The sequence below is a fragment of the Bombyx mori genome, chromosome 23, assembly GCF_030269925.1.
Source record: "Bombyx mori chromosome 23, ASM3026992v2".
NCBI classification, from domain to species: domain Eukaryota; kingdom Metazoa; phylum Arthropoda; class Insecta; order Lepidoptera; family Bombycidae; genus Bombyx; species Bombyx mori.
This window is the reverse complement of record NC_085129.1, coordinates 20,122,095-20,148,553: the sequence shown is the minus strand read 5'-3', so window position 1 is coordinate 20,148,553 and position 26,459 is coordinate 20,122,095. Positions and strand designations below refer to the sequence as shown.

Genomic DNA, 26,459 nt, shown 5'->3' with positions numbered 1-26,459 from the left:
CACGGTGAAGGAATAACATCGTTTAACAAATATCAAAATCTGCCAAATCTTAATATGCGTATTTACTTGTGGTAGGACCTCTTGAGCACCCGCAAGGGTAGGTACTACCGCCCATTATACCAAATTAAAATTTTGACCACATGTTCGTGTCTATGGGCTTGATGTCTATGGGCTATGGTATCATTTAACACCAGGCGCACCGTGAGCTTGTTCACTCGTCTAAGCGATAAAAAAATGCTAACAAAAAAACTATACTTAAGCACAAAATCACATTTTCCATTTCATATTTTTTTACACATCCTTTATTTTTCGACGAGGTCGGTGACCTAATTTTGGCCTATTGCTGGAGTCCACGGGCGGTGATAACCACTTACCATCCAGTGGATAGCAAGCTCGTTTAATCTTCAACAGCTTTAAAAAACTTTTACCAAATGAAATAATAATTGAGAATTCGAAGAAAAAACAGCATGCTGTATTTCCGCAACATGTTGTATCTAGAGACATGGAGGATAGAAGTAAGAAGCACCATCTTAGTGTATAAAAGTGTCCGCTAAAAACGAGCCAACTAGATGGCGCCACAGTAGCAAGTGGAAGTATTTTAACAACAGCCCCATAAACTATTACAGTAGGATACTAAATTAAGAAGAAAAGAAACAATTCCTACGTAAATAATAATTAACAGTAAAGATTTTAAATATTGCATATTTTTTTAATTACACAAGTCACGGAAATGATTACAATTTATCAACTCGGCCAGACTTCGCTCTGCTTGAAACTGCTATATTCATATAATTTCCACTTCCGCTATTTCGCTATTATTTCCACTAGCGCTATTTCGGTGAGACTTCCAACACCAACTTGCTTTTTACAGACGGACACTTTTTAAACTTGTCCTCTATACAAGATTGCGCTCCTTATCTCTACCCTCCATGTCTAGAGTTCAATCGCTAATATATTAGTGAATTGAATCGAGTGATTCTATAATATAAATTCGCTCTGTTATACCCTAAGCATGCTAGGGTTAAATCGTCGTTGTCAAATCAAAATCTGCTATGTGCACTTTTTGAGTTTTTTTTTTTACTTTTTGACCTTTTCGTATAGTTCACAGCCCTATCTACCGTATAAAAAAAACTGTTATATGTCTATAGCTTTAATATTTATCTATAGCTTTCATTTGATATGGTTCTTAAAAATTCATCTTCATACAAAATTTTATACGAACATGTTTTTACTCGTTAATTCAAAATAGAATTTTTGCACATTGAAGATTTTGGTTTGACAGCGACGAAATGCTATTTAGGCGTGTCTTTCGATCCCATGCAATCCATTCAGCATTACTCCATCCACTCTCGGATAAGCTTTAGTCCACTCCACGTCCAAATTCCGAAAGGGCTACTTGCTCCGACAAAAAAAAACTTTTATGTGAAGACCAGCAAGCCAAAAGCGCTCAACCAACAAAACTCACTTTAGCGTTTCTCGAATATTCCAGGTACCAGAACTTGACGTGCCTGAAGCCGACCGTGACGAAGTAGTTGCCGTTCTCCGCGAAGCTGACGGCCTTCACGCGAGACGACACCTGGAAACCAGAAGGTCGCGTCACTAACTACCCCTTTTTTTCGGTCCAGGGGAAGAACCTCCTACGAAGTCCCATGCCTAGGAAGGGCGCGGGTTTTGTGGGATTAGTCCGCGACTGGGCCCAAGGATGTTTTCACGACCCTACCCGCTAAACGAAGCGTCATAAAAAAGTCTGACGTCGTACCGTGCACCCCCTGACTATTTCTGGCACGATGCAGTCTCTTGACAGTATTATGGATACAGGCAACTCTCCTATAACACGGTAGATACGTTCCTACAAAGACTCGTGTTGTGCGAAACCGCGTTATATGAGACTAGAAGCAGGGCAAAAACGAGAGTAATTTTTCTGAATGAATCATCTTAACTGGGGGGAGGACCTCTTGTAAGTCCGCACGGATAGGTACCACCACCCTGCCTATTTCTGCCGTGAAGCAGTAATGCTTTTCGGTTTGAAGGACAATCTATGTAACTATACTTGAGACCTTAATACTTATATCTCAAGGTGGGTGACGCATTTACGTTTTAATGTCTATGGGCTCCAGTAACCACTTAAAACCATGTGGGCTATGAGCTCGTCCAGCCACCTAAGCAAAAAAAAATCATGCCTGTATCTATTTTGTTATATACATAAAAAATAAGCAATGACATCTCGATTATTCCCATACATTGTGTGCTCATAGTGCATAATGTAATTTTCTAAATAATTTTACACAAAAATCTCGTTATCGTGTTGTAGAATTAAGTACCCTGTTATATGAGGGTTTTGTTTGGGAATTTTTCTTTTTGACTTTTACTCCGTGTTATAAAATAACGTGTTATAGAAGTACTATCTGTACAGTAAAAAACTGTCTAGGTTAACGCAATTCAACGGATTGCTGACTTTGTAGCCATTGGATATAGAATGCTTCGTCGTTAAGCCGGACTAGCCGACAATGTCAATGTATATGATATTGTCACCTTATTGCTGGCCAGCTTGAGGTTCGCTCTCCAGTCCCAAACGTTCACGATCATGTCGTGTTGAGAGCCAACGGATACTAGGTATTTCGACGACGTGGAGAATGCCTGAAAATAGAAGAAAGAGGTCAGAATCGCTAAATTAACAAATTTAAATTATTCTTCTGGGAGCTTAGTGCGAGCTTTTAACGTTCTCGATAGCCTAAAAGTTAACTCAAATTTGTTTTGAAGTTTAGAATTATGCCAACGTTTGCCGCTAGGAGCGCTGTTCGAACTGCATACAAATTTGAGTTAACTTTTACGCTATCGAGAACGTTAAAAAACTCGCACTAAGCTCACGGGTCAGTGTTTGCGATATCCCATGAAAAGCGCGTAATGGGTGGTTTTTTTCTTTATTGCCCCTGTGAACAGACGAGCATATGGCCCACCTGATGGTGAGTGGTTACCGTCGTCCATTGAGTTCAGCAATGCAAGGGGCAGAATCATGCCGCTGCCTACCGTTAAGTACTCTCCACAAGCCTCGTTTGAAGAAGGACATGTCATAGCGCTCGGGAAACACTCGGGAGCTCATTCCAAAATCGGATAGTACGTGGCAGAAAAGATCTCAGGAAAAGCACTGTGGATGAACGCAGTGGCTCCAGGTAGTACGGATGAACTCTACTCCGGCGGGCGGTGCGATGGTAAAAACGAGATGATGGTATCATCTCAAACAATTCTTCAGAGCACTCCCCGTGGAACATACGGTACAAAATACACAGAGAAGTGAAGTCCCTCCGCAAGCCCAGAGGTTCCTTTCTAAGGCTGGTGCTAGCAAACTCTCTCAACTTGAGCCCGTGAGCTCATCTACCCATTCGCACGTTGCAAGAATAGCCCCTTAGGCTACCAGCGAATAGGTAGGGAATTTTCTTGCAATTAAATAAAATATGTTTAAGAACAATATTAGATATGTACTGACCACGCAGCTGACTCCGTGCGTATGTCCTGGGAACTCCGCGATCTGTACAGCGCCGGACGCTGTAGGATCCTGGGAAAATTTATAAAATTATTAAATTTTACACTTACCTCCTACATGAATGACAATGAAGTCGTCGTGGCCTAAAGGATAAAACGTCCGGTGCATCCGTATGTAGCGATGCACCGGTGTTCGAATCCCGCATGCGGGTACCAATTTTACTCATGAAATACGTACCTACTTAACAAATGTTCACGATTGACTTCCACGGTGAAGGAATAACATCGTGTAATAATAAAAATCAAACAAAACTATAATTTGCGTAATTACTCTTGTAGGACCTTTTGTGAGTCCGCACGGGTAGGTACCACCACCCTGCCTATTTCTACCGTGAAGCAGTAATGCGTTTCGGTTTGAAGGGCAGCCGTTGTAACTATACTGAGACCTTAGAACTTATAACTCAATTAGGGTGGCGACATTTACGTTGAAGATATCTATGGGCTCTGGTAGCCACTTAACACTAGCTGGGCTGTGAGCTCGTCCACCCAACAATCCAATAAAAATTATTAAAAAAACTTAAACTAGATGGCGCTTTATTGTTCCTTACCTGGAGGTCCCATACCCGGACGGCGGGCGCGTGTCCGCATTCCCCGGTGGCGAGGTACCGCCCGTCCGGGGAGAACGAGACGCAGGTGACGCTCTTCCGGGACGAATTCAAAACGTGCGACTGTCGGTTCTTTCTCACGTTGTACAGAACGACAGTGCATCTGAAAGTTTTAAACGAAAATTGGTAAATGGAGCCTATTGTTAATACGATAAGGTTCATAACACGTTGACTGGCGTGTAGGTCACCGGTGCCCTACGCGGCGCACTGAAGTAATTATGTCGATTTCTTTTACTAAGGCGCCGGAATATCTAGTGGAAGTAGCGGTCCCGCAGTAGTCGAAATTCGACTATAATTAATTGAAATTATAAGTTTTTACACTTTCTTGTGTCAAGACTATTTATATACTATTGTACTTCTATAACCACAGTTTTCGCCAAGACTACACTTTAGACAAATATTTATAATTAATACAACCAATAATTAATCTATTCTCAATTTGACCATCGATCACATACTATAAGCAATAAGAAAAGTTTGACAATAAACAAATAGTATGCCTGCATGTGTGTGTCAAATACATGGTAGTATATGTAATGTTTTTATTTATTGATTTAATGTATTTTTTATGCTTCATTAAAAACTCTCTCATCTGCACTTTTTCTATATTCTCTATAAGTGTGGTAAATTTTTGATACTGGGCCGTGCGCACAATTTTCGTAAAAAGGGATACAAACTTTTTGCTTCACGTAATACACATAATATAGATAAGCGCAAAAGTTTGTTTTGACAGTAAAACCGTAATGATGTTCAAACTTATAATTTAAATTAATTATGGTCGAGTTTCAACCTTTGGGCGACCACTAGTAATGATAATAAAGTTAACTTGAAATCAAAGTTGGTTTGTCAGTGAACTGTGTGCTTAGTGCGAGCTTTTTAGCGTTCTCGATAACCTAAAAGTTAACTCAAATTTGTATGGAGTTGGAACCTACGTTTGCCGCTAGGGGCGCTGTTCCAACTGCATACTACCGTATACTATATTGCTAACATTTCTGGATAACATTGGCAGAAGACTTATCTATATTAGTTCTTGCTGCTAATATGATGAAGGTTCAAAATGTAAAATCTTTATTGCGATTTAATGCTATTCTTGCACTAAAGAATACCGTTGCAAAGACCTCATATAAGTCCTTCAAAGCTCCAGCAAACTCCAAATGACGAATTTTCCTCTTCCAGAATAATAAGCTATTCGTTCTGAAGAGCCATTACACACAACCTCAAGTTAGTTCTTTGAGGTCATTCATAATGGACATAAGAAAACGCTTAACTCAAAACAAGTACCATACAAAAGGAATACAAAGTGAGAATATTATGTATTGTCAGTTTGTGCGACGAACGCGTGCGCGCACTCACGGCCGACAGCGGTCTGCCATCAGGTCACAGTCATAAGCGGAGCGGGTTTAAGACGCTGACCAATTTAAAATAACTCTCGCTCAATCATCCGAAATGTAGACCTCCACGATGACATGGACCTAGAGTCCATCAGTAAGTATCTACAGTCGGCATCGGTGCGCCATTTCGAGAAAGCGGCACGACACGAGAACCCTCTCATCGTGGCCACCGGTAATTACGTTCCCGATCCTGCGGACCGGATGGTAAGCAGTCGATGTCACCCAAAACACGCCATTTCGGATCCTTACGATCCACTAACGGTGCTTTTAGATACCTCAAGCACCGGTCATCGCACCCGTGCGGACTTACAAGAGGTCCTACCACCAGTAATACAAGGCGATCGTCAAGGCCATACTGGTATGGCCTTGACGATCCATCGGCGTCCTCGGGGTGGCACCACGAGTCTTGTTGAAGTGCTAACTGCGGGAAACCCCTTGCTCTAACCCCGGACGGAGATCGGACGTCGATGTGAGAATGCAGGGGAGTCGTTTAGTCCTAAATTTCACCTATTCGGCCCGCGATCCGCTGCCAACATCTGCGGACCATCCAGACCCACATACCCCATGCACCCCCTAAACGCGGGGACCTCGTAAAGAGGTTCGGCATTTTGCCCAAAAACAAAAACGGGTTATTATTTCATTTAGCACAATTTTCCGCCTAGACTCCGATCCGACACGCTCCCCTCAACACCAAGCCCTATAGTTGAACATTACCTAATTCATATGTACGATGTGGATGTCCTTTCTCACGGCCGTAGCCGTGGTATGCGCTAACGGACGTATAGACACCGTGCGATTAGAATAATCTTCACGCCGCACCTAGCTGTGGGCAGGCGAAATTCATACGAGAGCTTATTTTAGTATTACAGTGGATATGCTTTAGCGAGAATCAAAATTTATTAATTTAATCGGGCGTTTGTTATTTATTTTTTGTTTTATTGCCCTTGTAGCATACGGCCCATCTGATGGTGAGTGGTTACCGTCGCCCATGGACGTCAGCAACGCCTGGGGCAGAGTCAAGCGGCTGCCTACAGTTAAGTACCCTCAACGAGCCTCGTTTGAAGAAAGACATGTCATATTGTTGTCTTCGTATTGGTGTAAGCTGTAATGTATTGTATTGTAACTATACTTGACATCTTAGAACTTATATCTCAAGGTCGGTAACGCATTTACGTCGTAGATGTCTATGGGCTCCAGTAACCACTTAACACCAGGTGGGCTGTGAGCTCGTCCACCCATCTAAGCAATAAGAAAAAGGTAACAGCATAGAAGCGCGTGATAAATCTCTATTGAGGTACTGAGGTTTGGGTACTCAAACTTAATTTTCCCTATAAATGGATACATCGAAAAAAGTTTGAGAGTCGCTGATTCTGGTTTTCGATAAAGAACAGTCACTTGATTATAATTTTTTGAGTATACGTATTTCTTGTGGTTCTAACGCCTATCCAATTTCACCGGGGACAGCTGGCCGAGCTCGGATTAACCTTAGAAAACGCTTGAATCTCTTATATCTACTTACCTGTCTAAAGCAACAAAACGAATCACATATATGTATATAAGTATGTATGTCTCCGGTACCAATAACAAGGGGAATCCTGAATTGGGGCCGAATGAGCGTGCGTGATTTGTTCTCAGTTATTATTATTATTATTATTTTATTGCCTTTGTAGGCAGACGAGCGTACGGCCCACCTGATGGTAAGTGGTTACCGTCGCCCATGGACTTCAGCAATGCCAGGAGCAGAGCCAAGCCGCTGCCTACTGCTTAATACTCTCCACAAGCCTCGTTTGAAGAAGGACATGTCATAGCGTTCGGGAAACACCGTGGAGGGGAGCTCCTTCCATAGCCGGATGGTACGTGGCAAAAAAGATCTCTGGAAACGCACTGTGGATGACCGCAGTGGCTCCAGGTAGTATGGATGAACTCTACTCCGGTGGCGGGCGGTGCGATGGTAAAAACGAGACGTTATTTTATTTTTAATTTAGAAGAAAAATACTGTTGCATAATGTATGGCGTTAAGTTTTATTACAAATATTGATGACGTAACCGAAGCGCGTGTCGGCGTGGAATAAACCGCTGCCGTATACGAGGTCGGGAACACAAACCGCACCCCAGCCCCCGCTCGCGACACGTCCCGCGCCGCAGCCCCTGCTCGCACCTCCCCCCGCGCCCGCGTACCGTCCCCCGCAACCCTCAGCCGTCAACGACTTCACGCTCGTGCGCGACTTCGTCACGGCGGTCAACTTCGACCGCCTGCGATCGTTCGCAGACGCGTTGCGAAGGGCGGTAAACCCCGAACAACGGCTCGCGGCCGCGTCCGCGATTACATGGACGTTTACGAGTCCGTGGCCCGTACTTTCTAAAATCACCGGTAATCAATGGCGCAAAACGCTAGAGAGAAACCATATTCCCTTACGTTAGCATTCTACAATGCTAACGGACTCGCGCGACAACGCGATCAAATTTACGAATTCCTCCGCGACAATCTTGTAGATATTCTGCTAGTGCAGGAGACCTGCCTGAAGCCCTCGCGTCGTGACCCGAAAGTCGCGAATTACGTCATGGTTAGGAATGACAGACTCACCGCCTCCAAAGGCGGGACTGCCATTTACTATAGGCGGGCCCTGCACGTTGTCCCTCTCGATACCCCCTCGCTCTCACATATCGAGGCGTCAGTGTGCCGTATCTCGCTGACGGGACACCAGCCGATCGTCATCGCATCCGTCTATCTCCCCCCGGACAAGCCCCTTCTGAGCAGTGACATCGAGTCACTGTTCGGCATGGGAGACTCCGTCATCCTGGCAGGCGATTTAAATTGCCACCACACTAGGTGGAACTGCCACAGTTCAAACATAAATGGTAGGCGTCTCGACGCGTTTATAGACGACCTTACCTTTGAAGTAGTCGGTCCCCCAACTCCAACATGTTATCCGTATAACATCGCGCTCCGTCCGAGCACTATAGACCTGGCACTGCTGAGGAACGTAACTCTGCGCTTGCGTTCCATCGAAGCAATGTCAGAGCTCGACTCAGACCACCGACCTGTCGTTATGCAGCTCGGTCGCCCCCACAACCCAGTCACAGCTACGAGGACCATGGTGGACTGGAAGAAGCTGGGCAAATGCTTAGCCGATGCCGCTCCACCAATCCTCCCCTGCGGCCCGGATTCAACTCCCTCCCCCGAGGACACAGTCGAATCCATAAACATCATCACGGATCACATCTCTTCCGCGATCATAAGATCCTCAAAAGAAGTCGATGTGGAGGATAGCTTCCACCGCATCAGACTGTCCCCCGAACTTAGGAACCTCCTAAGAGTTAGAAACGCGGCAATCCGGGCCTACGATCAACTTCCCACGCACTCAAACCGGATTCGGATGCGTCGTCTACAGCGGGATGTAAAATCTCGCCTAAGCGACGCCCGAAATGAGAATTGGGATAGTTACTTAGAAGGACTCGCGCCCTCTCATCAAGCATACTGGCGACTAGCAAGGACTCTCAAGTCCGAAACTACCGCTACTATGCCTCCTCTCGTACGCCCTTCAGGCCAACCACCGGCTTTCGATGACGATGACAAGGCAGAGTTGCTGGCCGATGCACTGCAAGAGCAGTGCACCACCAGCACTCAATACGCGGACCCCGAACACACCGAGGCAGTCGACAGGGAGGTCGAGCGCAGAGCTTCCCTGCCACCCTCGGACGCGTTACCCCCCATTACCTCTGACGAAGTTAGAGAAGTAATAGACAACCTTCAACCTAAGAAGGCACCCGGCTACGACGGCATCCGCAACCGCGCGTTAAAACTCTTACCAGTCCAACTGATAACAATGTTGGCTACCATCTTAAATGCTGCTATGACGCACTGCATCTTTCCGGCGGTATGGAAAGAAGCAGACGTTATCGGTATACACAAGCCGGGCAAACCGAATAATGAAACCGCTAGTTACCGACCGATTAGTCTCCTCCCAGCGATAGGCAAAATTTACGAACGGCTCCTTCGGAAACGCCTCTGGGACTTCGTTACCGCGAATAAAATTCTAATAGACGAGCAGTTTGGATTCCGCGCCAAACACTCGTGCGTACAACAAGTGCACCGCCTCACGGAGCACATCTTAATAGGGCTAAATAGGCGTAAACAAATCCCGACCGGCGCCCTCTTCTTCGATGTAGCGAAGGCGTTCGACAAAGTCTGGCACAACGGTTTGATCTACAAACTGTACAACATGGGAGTGCCAGACAGACTCGTGCTCATCATACGAGACTTCTTGTCGAACCGTTCGTTTCGATATCGAGTAGAGGGAACTCGTTCTCGTCCCCGTCATCTGACTGCCGGAGTCCCGCAAGGCTCCGCACTCTCCCCGTTACTATTTAGTTTGTATATCAACGATATACCCCGGTCTCCGGAGACCCATCTAGCGCTCTTCGCCGATGACACGGCTATCTACTACTCGTGTAGGAAGATGTCGTTGCTTCATCGGCGACTCCAGACCGCAGTAACCACCATGGGACAGTGGTTCCGGAAGTGGCGAATAGACATTAACCCCACGAAAAGCACAGCGGTGCTATTCAAAAGGGGTCGCCCTCCGAATACCACTTCGAGCACCCCACTCCCCAGTAGGCGCGTAAACACCTCCGCCGTTAGCCCCATCACTCTCTTTGACCAGCCCATACCGTGGGCCCCGAAGGTCAAATACCTAGGCGTCACCCTCGACAGAGGGATGACATTCCGTCCCCACGTAAAAACGGTACGCGATCGCGCCGCGTTTATACTAGGACGACTCTACCCAATGCTTTGTAGACGAAGCAAACTGTCCCTCCGTAACAAGGTAACCCTCTACAAAACTTGCATACGCCCCGTCATGACGTATGCAAGCGTAGTGTTCGCTCACGCGGCCCGCACCAACTTGAAACCCCTTCAGGTAATACAATCCCGATTCTGCAGGATAGCCGTCGGAGCACCATGGTTCCAGAGGAACGTGGACCTCCACGATGACCTGGAGCTCGACCCCGTCAGTAAGTATCTACAGTCGGCATCGCTGCGCCACTTTGAGAAGGCGGCACGACATGAGAACCCTCTTGTCGTGGCCGCCGGAAACTACATACCCGATCCTGTAGACCGTTTGGTAAACCGTCGACGTCGCCCAAAGCACGTCATCACGGATCCTCCTGATCCACTAACGGTGCTTTTAGGCAATACAAGCACCGGTCACCGTCCTCGCCGAACCCGTCGCTTGCGACGAAGGGCTCGACGAGCGAATTAACCCACAGACACAGCCCACTGAGTTTCTCGCCGGATCTTCTCAGTGGGTCGCGCTTCCGATCCGGTGGTAGATTCTGCGAAGCACTGCTCTTGCTAGGGCGGTGTTAGCAATTCTCCGGTTTGAGCCCCGCGAGCTCACCTACACAAGCTAGGGTACGCTGAAATAGCCTCTCAAGGCTATCAGCATAGGTAGGAAAAAAAAAAAAAAAAAAAAAAAAAAAAAAGAAGCGCCTGTCGTGAATAAGGCCGCAGCGACGATGACGAGACCGGCGGAAGCGGAAAAGGCGTAAAGTTCAACGTACCTTGTCCGCTAACGGGTCCCGGTTCAAGTTCCGGATGAATATCATTATTTTATTTAATGTTTATATGAGGGAGAGTCTGGAGCCATCTTGTTTTTAAAAATAATGACGTTAGAGTCTGTGACGTAGTTCTCTTCATCATTATCATTGCCTTTCATAGTGACAGTTATTAAAACTTACTTTGCGAAACAATTCCTTTTATTGAATTCCTAGGGTACAATAATAACTACAGAGAGATCCACTGTTTCGGCTGCTCAAGTCGGAACTTGTGGCGAATCAAAAGCCACTCGTATTTATATGTACAAAAGAATTGTTTGTTCAATAACTCTCTGAATACCGTCTTAAATAATCGTTTAAATGCGGTGGGCTTATAACGAGTCCGTTCTAAGGGAGCTAAACATCCGAAAAAGGCTCTCTTCCATCTGCCGGGAACGTGTTATGAGCTTCTTCGGACACATCATGCGGTCCGCCAGATATGAATTAGAGAAGCTCATAATTGCGGGTCGCATAGAGGGCAAGCGCGCCGTGGGCAGAACACCAGCCAGATAGTCAGATCTAGTAAGAGAAGCACTTGGTAGTCTGTACCATGCGATCCATGCCACCCATGATCGAACACAGTGGAGGAACGTCACATGTGGTCGCGATCCTCAACAGTGAGGGAACGATATAGAAGAAGAATAAACCCTTAATTAATTAGTTTAACATTACGGAAACAGTCAATTTTAACAAGTCATAGTTAAGTAAATACCGGTACTGCGTCGATATATAATATGTATTTGTTACATTGTGACGGTAACCATCAAAGACCACAAGGTATTTGGCAGATATTTGAATCTCGCTTACGACATTCGATCCCATTCATCCGATTCCGTTAACCAGCTGTCTCCATCGATCCCGTTCTGTAGCTTGGTGGAGTGCGACCCTGACAGGTATTTTTAGTTCCTCCGCTATTTGGTCCGAACATCATTTGGGACCTCTACCTCAGGCCTTTTTCCCTCGATTTTACCGGTCACCACAAGGCGTTCCAAATTGCTGGTATCCCTGCGTGCAACGTGACCAAAATATCGCAATATTCTTTGTAGACAGGTTGTGGATAGACGTTGAGTTTTTCCTATTTTTAGCTCCTTGAGAATAGAGATGTTGGTGCGGCGGGCCGTCCATGGTATTCGTAGCATACGTCGCCAGCACCGCATCTGTGATCTCACACGCTTGTGAGATCACAAGCGTCGATTCTCTGCCTATCTGCGGATTTGAATGTCCACGTCTCTGCAAGACAAGCTTGCATAATAATATACAAGCCCCAAACAACAACATTCAGACCGTCGGTCTACCGAGCGATATCACTCGTCCGGTGGAAGATTTTCCCTCCGTCCTAAACCTTCCACGACTTATTAACGTTATTATAATTTATTCTAAACAAACCGGTGTTTATCTGTGGCTAATTAATGCCTAGCTGATCGGTTTTTCATTTTCGGCAGGGCTTACATTAGTTTAGGCATGTCTCAACAGTTCCTTCAAACAATGAACATAAATCTGCTACTTCAGGAGATGATGACAAAACACGGAGATGTGTTAAAGTTTGTTTAAGAATTACATAGACACAGGAAACAGCCAGTAAGAGCGTGTTGAAGTTAGCTAAAACTTTCAAGTATAATCGATTGAGAGGTGCGTTTGGCCGATCCTTAAAATGGGTGCGGCGATACGCTGGGGGGGCTTATTTAACTGTATACCCCTGATGTACAATGGTCTTTCACCCCACGTTCAACAAACTAAAATGCATTAAAAAGAAACACGGCTGTTGACATTTCGAAGAACGGGCTTTTTTTAAATTACCGACCGTCTCTTTCTGTGAATAAAACCGCAATGAACAGCAGAAATTTTGGGCCGAAAATACCGCTGCCTCTTGCAATATTCGACCAGTTGTAATATATTTTTTTTAGGTAGGTGGACTCACGGCGTCAACCTGATAGAATTTGCGAACACTAGCCCTAACAAGAGTAATTCTTCGCAGAATCTACCACAGAATCGGAATAGCGAGCCAATGAGAAGATCCACCGAGAAATTCGGTAAGCTAAAGAATATGCCCTAACACAAACCAAACATTCGTAATGTTAGCTGCTTAACTTTTTATATATTTCCAAGCGGGTAGATTGTCGCTGCCTGTTGAAAAGGAAGATCAGAAAAGTACATCTTTCTTAAGTTACGTGACGCGGTCACGTTCTCTGTCAGTTTGACTCGATGAGGTCTGTAAATCCCTCTTATTTTACAGTTTTTTTCTTTTTAAAGTTTAATTTGACTTACACATTACATTCGAAAGCTAAAATTTGAGCTTAAATTAATCTCATTACTATATTCCATCGATATCTTTTACCCCAAACTGCCCTAAGTTGTCATTTGTTGTTTGTAGGGCTTTTAACAGAACGTATAACTTCGCATATTAAAGTCAGTACAATAACTATGCGATCTTTCGATCTTTTACTGGTGGTAGGACCTCTTGCGAGTCCGCACGGGTAGGTACCACCACCCTGCCTATTTCAGCCGTGAAGCAGTAATGCGTTTTTGAAGGGTGAAGCAGCCGTTGTAACTTATACTGAGATCTTAGAACTTGTATCTCAAGGTGGGTGGCGCATTTACGTTGTAGATGTCTATGGGCTCCAGTAACTACTTAACATCAGGTGGTCGCTGCGAGCTCGTGCACCCATCTAAGCAATGAAAAAAAACTTTATTTGACGTCTTCAAGCCCATCATCGTTGTACGCAGCTCACGTCTATTCTTGACCAGCTCATCTGCATCACAATGGTCGGTCACATCCATATCGGTATGTCATACGTGAATGACGCGTTACATAAAGGTCTGGTTGATGTTTCATTTAGGGACAAATATCGGTACATAGAAGAATTCGAACAGAAACCGAAATAAGCGAATGAGTTTTTTCTTTTAAGTTTAGATGAGTGGACTAGGTTACGTTAAATCTGGTGTTAATTGGTTAACGTATACTTTTTGGCGGGAATGCGAGGAGTGAAGTTGTGTGATTTGTTTTATTTTGTCTATTTAGTTTTTCTTCAGGTTTAAATGTGTAATAACGGTGGTTTATTAAGTGTTTAGTATAACTGTGAAAGTGCAGAAATGTGGGAAAATGAAACAAAGCCGCTGAACGTAACTTCTCGGGATCCTCCAAAAAGTCAACTGATCTCAGTAAATAACCACCATTTTAACTGAGATTATATTTCATCCCATATCATCTCATCTCGTTTCATTTAATTTCACCCCAGTTGATTAATGTCTCGAATTAATCATCTTCATTTCACTCCATATTATAATTTTTCATAAAAATAAGAATATAAATTAAAATAAGACATGACATAAAAGTCTTAGTTACCATGTCATAAAATGCCTTAAAAAAAGTGTTTACCGCAGTCCATAGACATCAACAACGTAATCTGAGATTAGAGAATGCAGAGTCAAACATGATCGATTCAGACGATGGCAATGAAAGAATTGGCTGATAGATAACAGAAATAAATGACTAGTCAAGATTGATTTTTTATTGCTCAACCCTTTGGCTTTACTAAGGTGTCGGAATATTTAGTGGTAGTCTACTATATCAGGGAAAGACGAATCCGAAGATACTGGTTTACTACTAGATACTGATTTAGATATTACTGGTGGTAGGACTTCTTCTGAGTCCGCACGGGTAGGTGCCATCACCCTGCCTATTTCTGCCGTGAAGCAATAATGCGTTTCGGTTTGAATAAGGGCAGGGCAGCTGTTGTAACTATACTGAGAACTTAGAACTTATATCTCAAGGTGGGTGGCGCATTCACGTTGTAGATGTCTATGGGCTCTAGTAACCACATAACACCAGGTGGGCTGTGAGCCCGTCCATCCACATAAGAACTAAAAAAAAAAAAATTACATCACAGAAAACATAATTAAGTATTTTATTGTATTCATTCATTCTGGCGTATTTGATATCATTAAACACATGCATTACGATTAAATGCGAATAGTATTGCTAAAGTATCCGTTATTACGTCATGTTATATTACGTTATATTTATACTGGTGGTAGGACCTCTCGTGAGTCCGCACCGGTAGGTACCACCACCCTAACTATTTCTGCCGTGAAGCAGTAATGCGTTTCGGTTTGAAGGGTGGAGCAGCTGTTGTAACTATACTGAGACCTTAGAATTTGTATCTTAAGGTGGGTGGCAGAATTTACGTTATAGGTGTATATGGGCTCCGGTAACCATTTAACTTCAGGTGGACTGTGAGGTCGTCCACCCATTTCAGCAATAAATTTTTTTTACTGAGAATGAATCAATGTCTAAGAGATTTAAAACACTAAAACATACATTAGCAAACAAAAGAAGGTAAAGATTAAGGTAATCAAGGCGCCTTAGTAACAGAAATCGACATAGTTACTTCAGTGCGCCGCGTAGGACACCGGTGACCTACACGGCATTCAAAGGGTTAGCTCGGTGAGTGAGCTGTCTGGTATTAATTGGTTGCCTGAACCCATAGACGTATAAATTACAACCAACTCCACCAAAGTTGATTCCAAACCATTCCTGAATGTCTCCAGAAAAATTAACGTTCGGTACGTAAAAACACAGAATCACGTAAGACTCAACATTGAGACACGCCCTCGGGTCAAGACTACGACAAGCTTAATAATCGTAAGCCCGTAAATATTGATCAAAGAACTTTCCAAAGTGTATTGGATTAGTCGAGTGGGGTAATGCAGGCAATTTCCTAATGCAATGCGACCCCTAAGGAAATGACGCGATGTATACACTATTTTTATTAATTTATTGCTTAGGTGAGTGGACGAGCTCACGGCCCACCTGATGTTAAATGGTTACCGGAGCCCATACACACCTATAACGTAAATTCTGCCACCCACCTTGAGATATAAATTCTAAGGTCTCAGTATAGTTACAACGGCTGCTCCAGCCTTCAAACCGAAACGCATTACTGCTTCACGGCAGAAATAGGCGGGGTGGTGGTACCTACCGGTGCGGACTCACGAGTGGTCCTACCACAAGTATAAATATGTATAACGTAATATAACATGACGTAATAAGAGGTACATTAGCAATACTATTCTCATTTAATCGTAATGCATGTGTTTAATGATATCAAATACGCCAGAATGAATGAATACAATAAAATACTTAATTATGTTTTCTGTAATGTAATTTTTTTTTTTTATTGCTTAGATGGATGGACGTCCGCACAGCCCACCTGGTGTTAAGTGGTTACTGGAGCCCATAGACATCTACAACGTGAATGCGCCACCCACCTTGAGATATAAGTTCTAAGGTCTCAGTATAGTTACAACGGCTACCCCACCCTTCGAACCGAAACGCATTACTGGTACCTACCCGTGCGGACTCCCAAGAGGTCCTACCACCAGTGATTACGCAAATTATAATTTTGCGGGTTTGATTTTTATTACACGATGTTATTCCTTCACCGTGGAAGTCAATCGTCAACATTTGTTGAGTACGTACTTCACTAGAAAAATTGGTACCCGCCTGCGGGATTCGAACACCGGTGCATCGCTACATACGAATGCACCGGACGTCTTATCCTTTAGGCCACGACGACTTCAAGACTAAATAAGAAAACATAACTTAAAGCCCTCAATCTCTATTTAAATTAATATTTTAAACAGTATTATTATACTATGCAAAACTGAACCACTCTCTCTACGCTGAATGACAGATGAGTGAATTCGTCTAAGGAAAATCTTTTTAAAACTAAAAAGTTTCAAAGTTTTTTTTTTAAATACTAAAGGTTTTCTTTACACATATACGTACATATCTCTGTACGTCTCGCAACAGATATCCGCCGTGAACATAGTTTAATCTCCGACCTATTTCCTGGAGGTTGGGGGTGTTAATGGGGGTTGGTGCTTCCCGCTTCCGTAGGTTTAACCCGCGATTCCCTACAAGTGACCCCTGGGTGGTGCAAAACGGGAGCCGAATTCATAATCGGTGGTAGGACTTGTCCGACTGGCTGGCGACCACCCTCCAACTAGAGTCCGCCGCCAAATAGCCTAGCTGTGTTCCGGCGTGTGGGTTGGAGAGCCAGTTCTATTCCTTCCCTTTCCCCTTCCTTGCTGGGGGTGAGTCTTGGTGACGTCTGGAACATGCGGAGCAGACGTGCGTGCGAGCTCACGGGGCGTGATTGTTTGGCGGGGGTATAGGGAGACCTAGTGAAACGGTATCCGCTGCCGCCCGCCGGTCAGTAGGGGACCTGAACCCGGGTGTCTCTACTAAACTCCGCCCCGGGAAGCTGTCCCGCCAACCGGTGTAAAATCCTGTCGTGCGGTCGTCGTGCCGGAGTCGGAGACCGGAGTGGATCCCGGCGATCGTACGCAGGGTGGACTGGGGGCCCTTCCATGCCCTGCGTCAGTCTCTCGCGCAACCCGTGGTCGAGCACGTACTATGATCCGCGCTTCATTCAGGTGTTGCCTCGATCTCACCTCCAACATCCTACCTCTCCTAATCCTACTCTCCGGAAATATAATTTATGAAGTTTAAAAAAAAGAAAAGGGTTTTACAGGCGGTTCCCCATTCCACATTTAATGTGGATTTCAGCAATGTCAGGGGCCTACATAGCAACCTTGACGCCGTACACCACCACCTCGAGACGGCGCAGCCTGCCCTGCTTTTTTTAACGGAGACGCAGATATCTGCTCCGGACGATACCTCATACCTTGAATACCCCGGCTACGTATTGGAGCACAACTTCCTACGTAAAGCCGGGGTGTGCGTATTCGTCCGGGCGGATGTCTGTTGTCGCCGTCTTCGGGGCCTCGAACAACGGGACCTGTCCCTCTTGTGGCTGCGCGTGGATCACGGGGGCTGTATCCGAATCTACGCGTGCCTGTACAGGTCCCACAGCAGTGATTCAGGTTCAACTCTGTTTGAGCATGTGCAAGAGGGGACTAACCGCGTGCTTGAGCAGTACCCATCTGCGGAGGTGGTGGTTCTTGGAGACTTTAACGCTCACCATCAAGAGTGGTTGGGGTCCAGAACCACTGACCTCCCGGGTCGGACTGCCTACGATTTCGCCTTGGCCTACGGCTTCTCCCAGCTGGTGACACAGCCCACCCGTGTCCCAGATATCGAGGGGCACGAACCTTCTTTGTTGGACCTTCTGTTGACCACGGATCCGGCCGGATACAGTGTGGTGGTCGACGCTCCGCTTGGATCGTCTGATCACTGCCTTATTCGTGCTGCCGTACCACTCTCTCGTCCTGGTCGTCGAACGACGACCGGGTATCGTAGAGTTTGGCGGTATATGTCAGCAGATTGGGATGGATTGCGTGAATTTTACGCATCCTACCCATGGGGGCGGTTCTGCTTTTCCTCTGCTGATCCTGACGTCTGTGCGGACCGTCTTAAAGACGTGGTGCTCCGGGGGATGGAATTGTTTATTCCCTCCTCTGAAGTGCCCGTTGGGGGTCGCAGCAGACCCTGGTATAACAATGCCAGTAGGGATGCTGCACACCTCAAGCGGTCCGCATACGTGGCATGGGATAATGCCAGGAGACGTCGGGATCCTAACATCTCAGGGGAAAGGCGGAAATATAACGCCGCTTCCAGGTCCTACAAGAAGGTAATTGCCAAGGCGAAGTCGGAGCACGTTGCTAGAGTTGGCGAGCGATTGAAGAGCTATCCCTCCGGGAGCCGTGCTTTTTGGTCGCTCGCCAAAGCTGCAGAAGGAAACTTTTGCAGGTCTAGTCTCCCACCACTGCGCAAGTCCGATGACACTCTGGCCCACAGCGCGAAAGAGAAGGCTGACCTTCTGGTCAAACTCTTCGCCTCGAACTCGACTGTGGACGACGGGGGTGCCACACCACCGAACATCCCCCGGTGTGATAGCTCCCTGCCGGATATCTGCTTCACACAGTGTGCAGTTAGGCGGGAGCTCCGACTCCTGGACGTCCATAAGTCGAGTGGGCCAGACGGCATCCCCGCAGTGGTTCTGAAAACGTGCGCCCCTGAGCTGACACCTGCGCTAACGCGTTTGTATCGCCTCTCTTATTGCGCTAACAGGGTTCCGTCTTCATGGAAGACCGCCCACGTCCACCCTATCCCCAAGAAGGGTGACCGGTCGGACCCGTCGAGCTATAGGCCTATCGCGATAACTTCCTTGCTTTCCAAGGTGATGGAGCGAATAATAAATACACAACTCCTGAAGTATCTTGAGGATCGCCAGCTGATCAGTGACCGACAGTACGGTTTCCGTCACGGTCGCTCAGCTGGCGATCTTCTTGTATACCTTACTCACAGGTGGGCTGAAGCCTTGGAGAGCAAGGGCGAGGCTCTTGCTGTGAGCCTTGATATCGCGAAGGCCTTCGACAGGGTCTGGCATAGGGCACTTCTATCGAAGCTACCATCTTACGGAATCCCCGAGGGACTCTGCAAGTGGATCGCTAGCTTTTTGGATGGGCGGAGCATCACGGTCGTTGTAGACGGTGACTGCTCTGATACCATGACCATTAACGCTGGCGTTCCACAAGGTTCGGTGCTCTCCCCCACGCTTTTCATCCTGTATATCAATGACATGCTGTCTATTGATGGCATGCATTGCTATGCGGATGACAGCACGGGGGATGCGCGATATATCGGCCATCAGAGTCTCTCTCGGAGCGCGGTGCAAGAGAGACGATCAAAACTTGTGTCTGAAGTGGAGAACTCTCTGGGGCGAGTCTCCGAATGGGGTGAATTGAACTTAGTTCAATTCAACCCGATAAAGACACAAGTTTGCGCGTTCACTGCGAAGAAGGACCCCTATGTCATGGCGCCGCAATTCCAAGGAGTATCCCTGCAACCTTCCGAGAGTATCGGGATACTTGGGGTCGACATTTCGAGCGATGTCCAGTTTCGGAGTCATTTGGAAGGCAAAGCCAAGTTGGCGTCCAAAATGCTGGGAGTCCTCAACAGAGCAAAGCGGTACTTCACGCCTGGACAAAGACTTTTGCTTTATAAAGCACAAGTCCGGCCTCGCGTGGAGTACTGCTCCCATCTCTGGGCCGGGGCTCCCAAATACCAGCTTCTTCCATTTGACTCCATACAGAAGAGGGCCGTTCGGATTGTCGATAATCCCATTCTCACGGATCGTTTGGAGCCTCTGGGTCTGCGGAGGGACTTCGGTTCCCTCTGTATTCTGTACCGCATGTTCCATGGGGAGTGCTCTGAGGAATTGTTCGAGATGATACCGGCATCTCGTTTTTACCATCGCACCGCCCGCCACCGGAGTAGAGTTCATCCATACTACCTGGAGCCACTGCGGTCATCCACAGTGCGTTTCCAGAGATCTTTTTTGCCACGTACCATCCGGCTATGGAATGAGCTCCCCTCCACGGTGTTTCCCGAGCGCTATGACATGTCCTTCTTCAAACGAGGCTTGTGGAGAGTATTAAGCGGTAGGCAGCGGCTTGGCTCTGCCCCTGGCATTGCTGAAGTCCATGGGCGACGGTAACCACTCACCATCAGGTGGGCCGTATGCTCGTCTGCCTACAAGGGCAATAAAAAAAAAAAAAAAAAAAAAAAAAAGGCGACCACAATTTCCATTCCACGGTTCACGGTTATAGAATTCCAATTTTCCGGGCTGCGTAGACTAAAAATTAGGTTATGAAATCGGAAAACGGCTTTTTCGAGATCGGTGTGTTTATTTGTACCATCGTACGCCTTCGCCACGGTTATTCCATAAGCAGACTCTTTATATGAAATCCCCACCATAAATCTCATGCCATGCCCTTCTTCAAACAGAGTTGTGAAGCAAAGCAATGAAAACATTAGTCTTTCTTCGTGGAGGTAATTCGTGAATGTGTGTCAAGCACGGATTTAATTAGAAAAATCGGTATCTACCCGCGGGATTCGAACTTCGGCACAGCCACGTCGCTCGATACGAACGCACCGGGCGTCTTATCCTTTAGGCCACGACGAAACATAAATAACGGTTTATTAACATACTGTCGACCCGCCCTCGCTTTGCTTCGGAAACATTAAATTTTATTATTGATAGCCGAGTCCCACGATGCTACCCGCGATTATTGTCGTACCACGGGTGACGCCGCGAGGCGAAGCTAGTCTAAAAAAAGTAGCCTTAGTTACTCTTTAAATCATCAGCTACCTATCAGCGAAAGTCTCGTCATAATCGGTCCAGCCGTTCCGGAGATTAGCCGGAACAAACAGACAGACAGAAAGACAACAAAAAAAAATTGTAAAAAATTTTATTTTGGTGTATGTACCGTATATATATTCATATGCAGGTAGTAAAAAGCGGCTATTTCAATATTACAAACAGACACATCAATTTTATTTATATGTATAGATTGTAATGGTAGCACCTAAGTCCTGAACTAAGTTAGCTAATTTTAAGATTTGCTCTTGGCAACCCTCTCTTCCGTTCCAGCCCTTTAGACCCGTGCATAGAAAATTGCAAATAAATAATAATAAAATTAGAATAAACGCGAATGTTCATTTTACAAGGCTTTTTTTCCCTACCTAGGCTGATAGCCTTGAGAGGCTATTTCATCTTCTCCTTGACCTGTAGGTGAGCTCACGGGGCTCAAGCCGGGAGTGTTGCTAACACTGGCTCTAGCAAGAGCAGTGCTTCGTAGAATCTAGGATCGGAAACGCGACTTACTGGGAAGATTCGGCGAGAAACTCAGTGAGCTGTGTCTATGGGTTAATTCACTCGTCAAAGAGGACGGACCGTTTTATTCATACAACATGATTAGATTTGAATGGATATAAGTAGGAATGTATGTCAAACTCAGGCGCACATGACACAGATAATCCTAAATTGGGACATGTGTGCTTAGTGTGATTTTTTTAACTTCTCCATCGCGTAAAAGTTAACTCCAATTTGTATGGAGTTAGAGCGACATACGAGACTTCTCCAACTAAGAAGTTAAAAAAACTCTTACTAAGCCCACAGATGACCGGACGTGTCTTGTGCCAGATTGTTTATTAAGTTCATTCCACTTACCCGGCCGGGTACGCCACGAGTTCCGTGTTCGGATCGCAGTCCAGAGCCGCATTACTGCTCACCGTTAGTCCCAAGACCGATTCCAATTTGATCTGCGAACGAAAGAACAAATTTACTAGGCGTTAGGAAACCGACTAAGTATCCCTTTTCCTAATCCACGCCATCTGTCGGCTCTGTGAAAATCTACAACGCGCCCCTGGCGGATGAAATAAGAAAACTGAGTTGACGGACTGTCTATAGACTCTGATAACCACTTAACACCGTGTGAGTTCTATCAGCCGCTCAGTTCAGAGATAAAGCAATGAAAAGTTAATTGCGTAAAATTATTTTTTTCTATCAAATATTCGTTATAAGCAAGGCTTACACTTTATTTGTTTAGCGTCTAAAACAGCCTTGTAGGCCCATGTTTACCGTCTATTAGAACAGTTTATTTAGGATTAGCTAGCAACTAGTGATGTGAAAACGATTGAGTCATTAGAGATGAGACGGAATTAGATCGTTTAAAAGAAATATTTTCATTGGATGTATGTTCGATACAGACTCTGAAACGATTGGACCGATTTCAATAAAATTTTCTGGATGTCTTCAGATTGACCTGGCGGGTGATCCGATGCGGTATGAAAGCGAACGGATCACAGCTTAATCAAGGATTGGCCGGGCAAAGCGAACCGGGTTTGACGCAAAATTCGTCGTTAGATTGTTATATATGGGCGGGCACCTCAATGCGTAGTTGAAGCATCTCATTGTCACTCGCTCACTTTGACTATAAGGTTGGGTTCTCACGGCATTGTCCTGCACGTTTATTTGCAGTATACGTCTTAACGACTGAATAGTGGCACATACATTGTACATAGAACCGTTCACATGTCATTTGTACTGTAAAAAATCGTACACAGCTTATGCGTGTAAACGAATACTCAACAGACTTGTCAAGCAAATCGAATGAACTTTAACGTTGCAGTGGCGCATAGTATAGCTCTCTCTCGTTCACAAGTTCGTTTTTACACGAATGAAAATCTAACAACACCCGTGTGATTGTACGTTAAAATAACGAATACAAAGAAAACGTGCAGGACAATGCCGTTTGAACCCGGCCTAACAGCGATGACCGTCGCAAAAAGCAACAAACTTTCGCTTATTTATTAAATACGCTTTAATTACGCCTTGACTTTGTTATTGTTTAAATCGGCGGATGTGGAGGTCACGACCACATGATTAATGGTTACCGGCGCTCATCAACAACGTAGATACCTCCAACCATCATGAGACATGAGTTCTAAGGTCTCAGTATAGTTACAACGGCCGCCCCACCCTTCAAACCGAAACGCGTTACTGCTTCACGGCTGAAACAGGCGGCGTGGTGGAGCCTATCCGTGCGGACTCACAAGACGTCCTACCACCAGTAGATACACTTGACAATTAGCACACGAAGCAAGGAACGATGTTCAAGAACTTATATCCTAATAACTAAAAAAGAACACAAGGGTCATAAAGTTGTTTTAATTTGTGCTTACCATTTTTTATAAATTTTTTAAATACACTATCTATTGTCTCAAATGTAAGTTTTCTAATTTCTTCATTTCCAGTAAATCGCTCAGAATCTTTAAACATTCGAAAGAACAGCTTTAATTTTTTGGTTTATTGATAAAAATATATATACAATAACGACTATTTTCATTGATTTTATTTTCTCGCGTCTGTTATTTTTTTTTTTTTTTTTTTTTTTTTATTGCTTAGATGAGTGGACGAGCTCACAGCCCACCTGGTGTTAAGTGGTTACTGGAGCCCATAGACATCTACAACGTAAATGCGCCACCCACCTTGAGATATAAGTTCTAAGGTCTCCATTATAGTTACAACGGCTGCCCCACCCTTCAAACAGCAATGCAATACTTTTCAGCAGTTCAATTTGAATTGAACTGCTGAAAAGTATCTTCAATTATGTTTAGGACACGCGAAAATCGCAACCAATACTTCCTACGTGTTGATATGAAAAAGAAAATCAATCAACATCACACTATTTATTCATCCAAAAAAAAAACCAAATCATTCAGATTCATTTGGATCCACACTAATTCTTTTGTTTCCCAACACTCATCTTCAATATTTACACTATACCTTATCTGGTATGCGTAGGGTAGGTAACATTCAATTTTTTAAGGCAAAAAAACCTTGACTGTTTTTATCTGTTTAACTAAAACACAATGTTCGTCCAACAAAATTACACACTTTTATAAAAACTAGTGGCCCCGCAGTAGTCGAAATTCGACTATAATTAATTGGAATTGTAAGTTTGTACACTATTATGATTGTATTTTATACTTCTATAATCACAAATTTCGTTAAGACTATACTATAAAAATATTAACAAAGACAAACAATATTTAATCTATTCTCAATTTGACAACAGACGTCAAGAACAAAAGTTTGACAATAAATAGTATGTATGCGTGTGTGCGTCAAATACATGGTATGTAGTGTGTGTAATGTTTTCTTTATTGATTTAATGTATCTTTTATGCTTTATTTTAAAAAAAATATTAGCATTGTGCACTTCTTCTCTATATTCTCTATAATTCATACTCCTCCGTCCGCGCAATTGTCGTAAAAAGGGATACAAAGTTTTTGCTTTACGTATTAATATATAGATAAACCTTTTGCGCTGTTAGTTCATCTGCTTTAGTATATTAATTTCGAAATTTAACGATCAACACAAAGTACTGCAGTGTACATTTGCTTTTGTACACTTCGAGCAACTAAAATCGAATAGGTTTTATTGTACTTTTCACCCACTGAGTTTCTGACCGGATCTTCTCGGTGGGTCGCGATTCCGCTCCGGTGGTAGATTCAGCAAAGCACTGCTCTTGCTAGGGTTAGTTATAGCAAACTCTCTCAAGTTGAGCCCGTGAGCTCACCTACCCGTCCGGACATAGCTGTAAGGGCCTCTTAAGCTATTACTGGTGGTAGTTCTTTCGAATGCTTAAAGCTTCTGAGCGATTTATTGGAATTGAAGAAATTCGAAAACTTACAAAAGATATGTAGTGTATTTAAAAATATATATAAAAAAAATAGTAAGCATAAATTAAAACGACTTTCTATTTATTTGTGTTCTTTTTCGGGATATTAGTTATTAGGATATAAGTTATTGGTAATTGTCAATCGTATCTACTGGTGGTAGGACGTCTTGTGAGTCCGCACGGATAGGTACCACCACCCTTTCTATTTCTGCCGTGAAGCAGCAATGCGTTTCGGTTTGAAGGGTGGGGCAGTCGTTGTGCTGTGCTGTGCTGAACCTTTAGAACTCATATCTCAAGGTAGGTGGCGGCATTTACGTTGTAGATGTCGATGGACTCCAGTAACCACTTAACATCAGGTGGGCCTTGAGCCCGTCCACACATCTAAGCAATCAAATAAAAAAACAAATAGGTGCGGGAAAAAAGACTTAAAGCATGTTCCAGCAATTAAACTTTTTTTTTTGTTAATCGTAAATTAAAGAAATAAAACAATTCACACAACTTCGCGTCTTCCGTTCCTGCCTATAAGACCTACCCATAACAATCACTTACATCCATTTTACCATTTCTAACACAGAGATGACTTTTTTTTTTTTTTATGTTATTGCCTTTGTAGGCAGAAAAGCATACGGTCCACCTGATGGTAAGTGGTCACCGTCGCTCATGGACGTCAGCAATGCCAGGGGCAGAGCCAAGCCGCTGCCTACCAAGACTACGCTGACTTTAGAAATTAAGCGTGCTCACAAAAAAAACAAAGCTATTTCTAATTTAGCTCAACACTTCTTATTATTATTTTTTAATTACGCATTTCATTTTCGAGACAATTTATCGTGAAAGTTTTAATATTGCAATTCGCCGTGAACCGAACTATCTCATGTACACATCAGTTCGTGGCAAATTATGCTGTATTTTTAAGCGCCTAGCGATCATTATTGGGCTCTCTTATACTACCATTTATTTTTGAACGGTCCAATGTTTGACATTTCGAAAGTATATTAAATCAATTTTATTAGTTTTTAACTTAAATTAGATTTAATTCATCCTTTCACGATATTATACACGAAACAAAATATTTCCGCCGTGAAGCAGTAATGCGTTTCGGTTTGAAGGGTGGGGCAGCCGTTGTAACTATACGTGAGACCTTAGCCTTAGAACTTATATCTCAAGGTGGGTGGCGCATTTACGTTGTGGATGTCTATGGGCTCCAGTAACCACTTAACATCAGGTGGGCTGTGAGCTCGTCCAGCCCGCTAAGCAATAAAAAAAAATGTAATTGAATTTCAATTACATTTACCACATTCAAATAGCAAAAGAAGATTTTTTGTCATAACATTCT

General features: G+C 44.4%; 1 protein-coding gene across 13 annotated transcripts in view; it reads right to left on the bottom strand.

Annotated features, from left to right (window-relative positions):
* The window catches only part of LOC101746620 (mitogen-activated protein kinase-binding protein 1), a 116,604-nt gene that overhangs the window by 42,293 nt on the left and 47,852 nt on the right, over positions 1–26,459 (bottom strand). For all 13 annotated transcript variants that reach the window (XM_038019488.2, XM_062675408.1, XM_038019489.2 and 10 more), the window contains 5 exons: positions 22,111–22,202; positions 4,089–4,248; positions 3,485–3,553; positions 2,533–2,637; positions 1,466–1,576 (listed from right to left, as the gene is read on the bottom strand). In XM_038019488.2, coding sequence (XP_037875416.1) covers positions 1,466–1,576; positions 2,533–2,637; positions 3,485–3,553; positions 4,089–4,248; positions 22,111–22,202 — 537 coding nt within the window. The remainder of the gene's footprint in view (positions 1–1,465; positions 1,577–2,532; positions 2,638–3,484; positions 3,554–4,088; positions 4,249–22,110; positions 22,203–26,459) is intronic.